This window comes from Vigna unguiculata, chromosome 7 (genome assembly GCF_004118075.2).
Source record: "Vigna unguiculata cultivar IT97K-499-35 chromosome 7, ASM411807v1, whole genome shotgun sequence".
Taxonomy (NCBI): Eukaryota; Viridiplantae; Streptophyta; class Magnoliopsida; order Fabales; family Fabaceae; genus Vigna; species Vigna unguiculata.
The window spans coordinates 23,453,106-23,463,326 of NC_040285.1; the positions used below are offsets into that span (position 1 = coordinate 23,453,106).

A 10,221-nucleotide genomic window follows, 5' to 3' on the forward strand; every position below is an offset into this window, starting at 1 on the left:
TTCACTTGAACATTACATCCCTAGAAGCAAACTAACCATAAAGGATTTGACTCGTACCAATGAGTGGATTAAAAAAAGAATGAAGTATACTCAAAGATTGTTTTTGTCAAATATAAAATGCATTTTATATTTCCAATAAGGTCATGATAGAAAGAGTGGTGGCTCAAAGTTTTGACATGCCTAAAACAAACTTAAAAAATAAGGTATCTTATTTAAAATTTATTTTTTGAAATTTCTTCGATGTAAAATTATTTATTAGATTGTCATGATTAACTACTTCTCTTTCAATATTGTTACTTTCATCTATATCTATATTGTTATTATCTTGTTCATTTAAAGAGCACTTACATGTATTTTTTAATTCATTTTCTTATCTATTTTTATAAATTTACTAGTTCCTTTTTATGATGTAGTTAAAGCCTCAACTATTCTCTTTGTATAGATATTTTAATAGTCTGATTCAAATTTTCTAATTGACATATCCATATATTTTTATGTAAAACAAAAAATTATAATATATTAAACACTACTAAAGATAAGTATGTAAAAAATAATAATGAGTTAAAACAATAAAAATATGATTTTGGTTGTCAAGAAAGTAAACTCGATAGTAGACTTGTATTGAAGTCCCAAGTTTCTTTTTCCTTCTCAAGTCTCAAATTTTTCACATACATGCAGACTTGTGTGAAATTTGCAAGTTCAATATGTCACTTAAAGTCTCATTAGTATTTGAATGATTTTTTTTTCTTCGGGAACTTTAAGATTGTGTTTGCTTTCAAGGATGAATTTGAGAAAAAAGTGAGTAGATGAATTTGAGGAGATTGAGAGAGAAGAGTGAGATTGTTTGCTTTAAGGGATGGAAAGATGAAAATGAAGGAGTTTGAAGATAAAGTTTACGAAATTTTATGAATGATTTGACATATATGATAAATAAATAAAAACATATATTTTAATACATAAAATTGTTATATTATAATTTTATCCTTATGGTTAAAATTAACATAAAATTAAGGTTAAAATACATATTTGGTCTCAGTTTTCATTTAGTTTTGTCAATTCAATCATAATGTTCTTTTGTTCAATCAAGTTTCAATTTTCTTCAACTTTGTTCAATTTGATCTTTTTTTTGTTAACTTCTTTTAAATAATTAACGGTAATGAATAATGACTATTACGAGTCACAACTATGTTGTTAATTTAAACAAAACATTATTAATATATACCTACTGCAAAAGAAATTTCTAAGACAAAGTAAATTAATATCATCCATGTGAGAATTGTCTCAAAAAGCTAAAACTTGTCATTGATGTTGAAACTATTAACTATCAAATAAGTGCTTTTTGAGATTGATACTTTTAATGAGTTTCTAAAAACATGAGAGTTGTGTTCTTTTTGATAGATTGATTTGGAGAAGAAGGAGAGGAAGAGAGTAGAATGATTAGAGGATGAAGATGATGTTGTTTCTTTTAAAGGATTTGAAAGTCATTTTGGAGTGGACCAGAAAGTGAAGTTTCTAAAAGTTTGTGATTGAATTGATTAATCTGACATATTAAAAAAAATTAATAGATAAAAAAGTTAAATTATCAAAACGTCCCTGAAGTTAAAAGTAATATAAAATGATATACAAATGAGTTAGCATTATTTTTATAAATTTTATTGGATGATTGAAATTTTAAAAAAATATTTATAAAAAATAAATAATACAATATATTTGGTAAGAAAATAAATTTAATTTACATATTAAATGCTTATGTAAGAAATAATTTATTTACATGACAATTTTCTTTTTTTAACAGTAACGAAGATAATTTAGTATTTTTTCTTACATCATCCTCTAATTTCACCTTATATAGGAGGATTTCATAAGAATATTACTAATCCTCTCTCGTCATCCTCTTATCACCTGAAAAAAACACACACCTCGTATTCTTCTCTTTCTAATTTGTACAGTAAATTTGTGCGAAGAAAGACACCGGAGAAAAAGGGGATACTTCCAATCTGAAAATGCATCCTTAACGCTGTGTTTACTTGAGTGAATGAGTTTGAGAGAGAGGGAGTGGTTGGGTTTGAATGGATTTGAGAGTAAATTGTGTGTTGTTTTTTAAAGGGATTTAGAGGTGATAATGAATGGATTTGGAAGTAAAGTTTATGAAATTTGAGAGTGATTTTATTGATATGATAATTGTAAAAAAATGTTTTAATAGAAGTAATAGATAGATTACCATATTGTCTTTTTATATAAAATGTAGTATAAATTGATATTTGTATGAATTACATTTATTTTCTTAATTTTTTTAATACTAAAATTGTAAAAAAAATTTGCTTTGGGATTGGACCTGCAGAAAGCTAGATTGGATCTTCTCCATGGTTAGATCCGTTCCAACATCAAATGAGATCAGATCCTGTCTCCACAAACCTCTAGGTGGATTGGTTTCAAAGTTCATGGATCAGATCCCTTAAGAGGATAAAACGGTATTTGCTCAAACAATTCCTTCAAATTTGCTTCCAATGAGCGAGATTAAAAAAGTAGTGCATCCTGCAAATTATCGCCTTCACTCGTTCCGCAATCAACTTAAACAAACTTAATTCTCACCTTTTAATCCATCCTACCATCTCCTTCTATATAGGAAATTATGTCAAGCAAACACACCCCTAGAAAATTGTGGAAAGATGGGCACCCCTCACCATTGTTGGTAGAATATAAAATTGAGAAAAAATTATTTTCCACGTAAATTATTTATAAAAGTTGTCTTTGTCATCTATAATAGACTTACACATAGACCTTTAACTGCTCTCATTTAGGATTTGAGTGTGAACATGAAAAAAAAAAACTAGCCAAAATAGCTACCACTAATGTTTACTCTTATTATGAAGTTGGGAGAAATTTGTAGGTATCTCGTATTAAAATTGTATCCAACAACGAGAGCTTTAATACCTACAGTGATGATGTTAATCGTTCTATCTCTAATTTATTTTATTTTATTAAAATTTTGTAGGTATCTCGTATCAATTATTTTTCTTGAAATATATAAATTACAGATCTAAAGAATAGAAAATATTATATATTATACGAAACATAAAAGACCAGAAGACAAAGTATTTTATGATTATTTTTATTTAAATTGTATGCAATTTTCACGTTTAATATGTCATTTAAAGTCTCGTTAATATCTAAATAATTTAATTTTATATTTTTATTATTGTTTTTCTCTTCACTGATTTAAGGTTTTAGGCTCGTACGAAAATGTGACATTAAAAGATAAATAATGGTTAGCCAAAGATTACATTTTTCAAATAAAAATGCATATTATATTAAATCTTTAGTTGATCCCATTAAATTTTATTATATTAATTGAATTAATTATAAATATAAATCTAAACTCTTGCAACTATGTGTAATATTCATTTATTGTTAATAGGATGTCAATTTCTACTTTAATTTTGTTACTCTCCTTAATTTCCAAAGGTATGAACTTAAAAGGGTATGACCCCAAAACACACACAGTAGACTGAGATATTTATGCGATTTTCTTCTATTTTTCTTTCAGGAGAAAGGTAAACAAAAATTAATTTATAACTTACATTTAGTTGAACGCACAACCTCAGTCCATTCATTTTTATTTTTAAGTAAATCTTATAACTCTTTTTCAAGAAAGTTAAATTTATAATCTCTACTTCCTTCCATTTTTTAACAAAATTAATTTTATAACTCCATTAAAAATGAGGTCGGCAAAATGTCATGTCGTAATAAAAAAGAAGTTCAAAATCTTAATTTATTAACTTTATTTCATTTTTGTTCTTTTTTTTAAATTTTTTATATTATATAAATATCTAAAAAATTAAATTATACAAATAAATTTTAAAATTTTTAATTAGTATTTCTAATCAAATAAATTAAAATAATTCTCATCTATCTTTATTATAACTAATAATTATAATTTAATTTATAACTATCAATGATTTAAATCACAACATTTTTATATATTTATATTTTTTTTAATAAGATAATAAATAATAATATTTTATACTATATTTTATTTTAAATTTTAAAATAAAAAAAATAATACGTCGATCTGTCTCATTATTTGGGAATGTATAAATATGATTGTTATAAAATTTTAAGGATGATTTCGTTTATTTATTCTTTAAAATTAAGCATTTTGTATTACTTAATGTGATTGAATGACTAACAAAGAATCTTACATCTAAGGATGAAATAATAAATAATGTCGTATTTACCAATATATCAATAATAAAGTTTATTAAGTAACTTTAACTCTTGTTACCCTCAGACATTAACGTTAATATTTACAATTAATAATTAAATGATATATGAAAGTGAAATAAAATTGTTTAAATATATAATTATTTTTTTTATGTAAGTCAAAATAATACATTCTCGAAACTAAAAGTGAATTTAAATGCTATATTATATCCAAACTAGTCTTCATTTAATCAAAATTGTATTTTCAGTTATCTTTTTCATTGGTAATATTTATTTTTAAGGAATTACAATTTAAGAACAAAATATTATTTTTGAAAAAAATTAATAAAATGAATATACGTAAATAATTCATAAGTTATTTACTATTTATTTATATAGAATAAGAATATAATAGACATGACTTACTACGCTAACCTTTCTTTACAAAAAATACGCAGAGTGGATAATAATTGATCTAACTTGGAAATCGTCCTTTTGTCTTCTTGCGGAGGTGTGATTTGGGAGCACAGAGCATGTCTTGTGACGTTGGGTTTCATTAAAAACATGAAAATAAATTTTTTATTTGAAAAATAAGTAAAAGAAAGATACAGAAATAATTTGCCATTATTAAAAGAGAAAGAAAAACTTTAAATTGTTGATTTTTTTTATTTGTTTAAAAAATGTCATGTTTGTGTATGAGTGCGCCTGCAGGGGCATTTGATTCCTAGTTTGGAATGTTTCTAGGGTTCTACCCTTTGACACAAGGTACATCTCACTTAATTTTTTCTTTATCTTCTATTCATTTTCGATTTACCGTCTGTTGTTTTCCTTTTTCATCTTAATTTTGAATCATTGTTTTGGCCATAATAATGTTCGTACTTTTAAAGATTGAAATCTTCATAATTGGTGTGATTCTGAGCTGGGTTTTTCAAATTGAAACTCCTTGTTAATGAAACTGATTCACCCCAGATGGACCATACTGTTCCGAGAGAGAAAGACGTTGAATTTGACCTTGAAAGTGGTGGGAACACTAGCGAAGAGGATGTAGGAAAGGATCGTTATGTTAGTGATAAAGAATCAAAGGGTGCTTTGATTTGGGCGGGGAATGGGATTCCGAATATTGATGGAACAGATAAGGGTAAAACTGAGATTGAGTCATTTAGAAATTCTGCAAAATCTGGAGATGTTATGATTATAGATGAAAATAGTTTAGAAGTGTTTATGGATAGGGCTTTTGTTCAACAGCAATGGTCTAATGTACATGGTAACCATCACAAACAAAAGATTAAGCCCTTTCACCCCAAAAAGCCTCCAAAGCCACCCCTTCCTCCCACAGGTCCTTCACTAGATGCTGGTGATCAGAAGTTTGTCAAGGAACTTGCTGAGCTTGCCTTGAGAAAGCGCGCAAGGGTTAAGAAAATGAAAGCAGTGAGAAAGATGAAAGCAAACAAGTCATCATCATCATCAACTTATACCAATCTTTCTGCCATGGTCATCACTGTTTTCTTCTTCCTTGTCATAATACTCCATGGTAAATAATCATTTCTTCTATTGGTTTTGTCTTCCAAGTGCTGTGGTTAATGCACGTTTTGATTTTGATTTCTTTCTAGGAAGTTGTTTTAAGGATATCTCATGATTTGGTATATATGCTATTCTGAATGTAAATATGATTCTTCAAACACACACTTAATATTTACTGGCACATCACCCCCCAAAATCTCAAATTACTGTCTTGTCATATTTGCAGCCACTTACAAACTTGAACAGAATAACTTAATATTCTATCCCCGCTGATAGTACATTGGTGATTTAAAAACAATAACAGAGAGAAGCATTTGTTCTGTACACAAATTGTAGCACAGTTGCCCTCATTGTTCATTGGCTTGAGTTCATTTACGTTGCAACTGTTGTTCCTGTAACGTTTATGTTGATGGCCCAAACTTGTAACTTAGTTTACCATACACTTTACACCCTTATTTTTCTCTTACTCTTTTCTTATATTACCTCTCACGATGTCTTACAATGTTTCCAAACATTTTATTTCGGTAATTAGTTGATTTACATCTACCGCTTTTGAAAAAATAAATGGCTATTTTTTCTGACTCTTACGGCCAAGATTTGTCTTAAATGAGAAGTTTCCAATGTAGTTTTATTATCACCAAGATATAGGCATATTATTGGGGTCTGATTTACTTTTTGTTGCTTCCCTGTATTTTTTTTTTTTCCTTTTACCTATCATTCATCATAGAAGAAACGACAGGCTCTACTTTCAAATCAAATACTTATTCTGAACTGACAAAATATATGAGTGGTATTTTGCATAATGCATGCATGTATCCACACCAGTCTCATCTCTGACTCAATATATGCATTTAATGGTCTTATTCTTTTTCAGGTTTTTCCAATGATACTATATATATATATACATAACTGTGAGGATGTATCCTGATACTGAATTACCATTTCATATTTTACATAATGAATTTGTGCTACTGGATATGCAAAATTATATGAACACTGAATCCACCAAAAACTTTAAGTAATTATGATAGGGAGGGAGTTAGATTGACCTATGATCTGCCGTCTTGAGTATGGATTGATAATCTTGAGACATTGTAAACTAACTTTTTGAGTTATTGTATTTTTTATAGTTTTTCAAAATGTGTTGAAAATGTCTCATTCCTTTTATTAGCTTGTGTGATGTCGTTCTTGTCTTCGTTGCCTAGTAAGGGCCAAACTTTTTTGCCTAATATTAAATAATACTAAGCAGAACCTTTTCATATTTATTAACATGCAACTATATCTAAACTTGGCATTCATTACATGGTGTATCTTATAAAATCTATCATGCTTTCTTGGCTTCACCCTGCCTTTAACAAAAAGTTACAGTTTATCTTCAAACTCTAGGCCATCTGGTTTCTTACATACCAAACTTTAGACTAGTATTTTGGATGATCTCATTTGGAAGCCTGGTATTTAGGGAATACTCATATTGATTAGACATTGCATGCAGGAATCAGATCTGTGAGTAGTGCTACTGTTGGGGTAATTGATTCCCCTGAGGCTAAATTTGCGGCAGATGAAAGCTTGATTTCTGTTCGCTTTCCCACGAGCTTCAATTCGAATGAAGTAAACGTACCTGCCTTTCATTCATGTATGTATATTTTTCCCACAACAGTGTAATTGAAGTAAACTTTTATGCTCACTAAGGTAATGACTTTGCATCAACATTGCAGCAATTTGATAGTTCTCCTACTGTCTTATATTGCAGCAGTTCTGCAAGAAAGATGATATGCAAATTTTGAAGGTTCCTTTCCCTTTCAATGTGAGTTTAGTCTATTCTTTACTAGTTTGGATTATGTATGTGTTCTTGTACAGCCATTAGGAATCTTAGCCATTGGTCAAGTTTGCTTTATAGTGACTTGATTGGTAATGTTAATAAAAGAGAGAGTCCTGCTTATGGATTGTGTTGTGCGTCTAGTTTATTTTTTTGGTTCACCTTGGTACCGTTGACACTGCTGATTTATCCTAGTATTTTGCGAGAAAAAATATTTTAAATTTATTTTATCATAACAAATACCAATAGAGTGCATGAACTACTTCTGCAAAGTTATTTTCAAACAAGTTTTAAAATTGAAAATACTTTAACTGGTTGAAAATGAAATATCTTAACATGTTAACCAAAAAAGAAATTGAGTACAATCATATCATAAAATTTCAAGTAACTTAAAGTAAAGAATGTAAGCATAAGAAAGAAAAATGCAAGGAAATGATATAGGATACTTGTTTTCAATAAGAGTTCATTTCAAAAGAGTAAATATAGATGCTATAAGTGAAAGAATTTTGAAATTGAAAGAAAAGTTTTGTAATGAACAAGAAAAAAAAATTCTGAAGATAAGAATAAGAAGAGATAAATAAATGTAAATTGTAAATAGTTATCAAGAACATATAAGGAACTTGAATAGTGCAAAAGAACAGTGAACTAAGACATGAACACTGTTATCTTATCTGTCTTTTCCATTTTTGCGTTACAAAAATTTGAGCTTTGTCTAATTTTCCACCCTCTAAAGTATTGCATTCAATTTGTAAATTAGAGTTCATCGTTTCTTTGTTTTTTACTATGATGCATGTCCTTTTGCGAAAAAAATCTTCAAATGAAGTGATTTTTCTCGTAACTTTCAATTCTTTCGAACTTGTGTCTCAATCTTTATGACACTTTTTTTTTTTTTCAATTATTTCAAACAATAACTCATTCTTCAATTTCTTTATAATCTCATCGAAGGGTCCCTATTATCTTTATTCTTGTTTGAGTTTACTATCCTCGACTTAGTTCAAATAATTACAATATCAAGAAATTAATGAGTATAGTTAAACGAATTTATTCATCAATTTGTATCCTTAGTGATAACACCTTATATTTCATGTTTAGATTTTAGGTAAAATGTCATTTTTCTTGTACTTCATCCACAATATTTTAGAGAAAGTTGAATGCCACGATATACAGGTTTTTTTTTCTTAGTAAATTTTTTAAAATTGCTATGATTTTTCAATGTGCAGGTGAGAACATAGATTATTCTTAAATGGTCGCCCTCACCCATTAGATTTCTACTTCCCTAAAGTGAGAGATTACCTTGACGAAGGAATAGAATGAATTATTAATAGTTGTTGATAAAGAAATAACTGTCCAAGTTATAACAAATGCATCTTTTCTTATCCATGCTTTTATATTTTATGAAGACTTTTATCAGTTTTATAAACCTCATTTTATATAGAAAAGAAAATAGAGAAAATAAATAGATGAAAAAAGAGTCGTATGTTATTAATATGATAAATTGATAGCTACACTTTCAGATGTACATCTATTTAAAGAAAAATAGAAAACACAAATAATAAATGTAGTTACAATTGATAGTGCAATTACGGTATAATCAAAACTAAAAAAAAATAAAAATCATATAAGAAGCTCAAGCATATGTATATCTTTCATGTTCGACTTGAATACAAACGTCCAATCAATGCTCAATATTCACTAGGATCCAAAAACAACGAACCTTCATTGTCTGAAAGGAAACATGATGGTTCAATGGGAGAAGTGGTAGGTTTGTAAGCTAATAAACCACTATCAGAAATGAGATCAAAACAATATTTCTATTGATTGAGAACAATACTAGGAGATGATCGACTTATTTCAAAAACCTGAAAATATCAAAGAATACCAAGATCTTTGATACTAAATGAGTCATGAAGATGAGTTTTAGCACATTGAATTTCCTGAAGATTATTGCCGCCCAACATAATGTCATCAACATATATTAACAAAACTGTGAAAGAATGACTATGTGTGAACAAATAAAGAATGATCGGAGTTGTACTTTGAACATAACCAAGTTTAATTACAATTTGAGTCAATTTTGAGTTCCATTTTCTACTAGCCTACTTTAGTCCATATAAAATTTTTCTAAATTTACAAACTTGCATTGGATGAGAAAGAGTATGACCAAGGGGAGGATTCATCACCATGAATAAAGGTATTATTCACTTTTAATTGATGAAGATTCCAACCCTTAGCACTTGTTAAAGAAAAAATAATCTGAATAGGAGTGATTTTAACTATTAGAGAAAAAGTATGAAAAAACTCAATACCTTCAGTTTAAGTATATCCCTTAGCAACCAAACAAGCCTTATATCTATCACTGTTGCCATCTAGTTTATGTTTAGCTTTACAGACCCATTTACACCTTCTAGGATGCTTTTCAAGAGGTAAATCCACCAAAAACTAAGTTCCATTACCTTGTGTTTGGATGGAGCATTTCAACAATGCTTAGAAATTGAAATGCTTTGCATTTGAATTGTTTGGAATCAAATTCCATTCATTTTTTAAATATTTTGTTTGGATAAGGAAATTAAAATACCTTACATTTCAATTTCTTGTTTGAAAAAAAATTGAATTTATTGTGAGATAAAATTTAATTTTAATATTTATTTTAGGCTTAATTATGTTTTGAGTTCATGATAAAT

General features: G+C 28.1%; 1 protein-coding gene across 6 annotated transcripts; it reads left to right on the top strand.

The window, feature by feature from the left end:
- Positions 1-4,782: 4,782 nt before the first annotated feature.
- On the top strand, positions 4,783-8,928 carry LOC114190275. 6 transcript variants are annotated; one of them, XR_003605784.1, is made up of 5 exons: positions 4,783-4,968; positions 5,173-5,734; positions 7,217-7,357; positions 7,440-7,528; positions 8,761-8,928. XR_003605784.1 is itself a non-coding variant. In XM_028079090.1 (5 exons), exons 2-4 carry the CDS (start codon positions 5,173-5,175, stop codon positions 7,492-7,494), a joined length of 723 nt encoding a protein of 240 aa, XP_027934891.1. In that variant the 5' UTR covers positions 4,783-4,968; the 3' UTR covers positions 7,495-7,528; positions 8,761-8,928. The 6 variants fall into 6 exon arrangements, 5 of the variants coding, with proteins under 5 accessions (XP_027934891.1, XP_027934893.1, XP_027934895.1 ...); XM_028079090.1 differs by having other exon boundaries at positions 7,475-7,528; XM_028079092.1 differs by having other exon boundaries at positions 7,478-7,528.
- The last annotated feature ends 1,293 nt before the right edge of the window (positions 8,929-10,221 follow it).

Bases quoted from the DNA above. Each gene is read 5' to 3' on its own strand.
- LOC114190275 (XM_028079090.1), top strand. From the start codon at position 5,173: ATGGACCATACTGTTCCGAGAGAGAAAGACGTTGAATTTGACCTTGAA. The intron at 5,735-7,216 runs GTAAATAATCAT...CATTGCATGCAG, and splicing joins CCTTGTCATAATACTCCATG to GAATCAGATCTGTGAGTAGT. The intron at 7,358-7,474 runs GTATGTATATTT...CTTATATTGCAG, and splicing joins CGTACCTGCCTTTCATTCAT to CAGTTCTGCAAGAAAGATGA.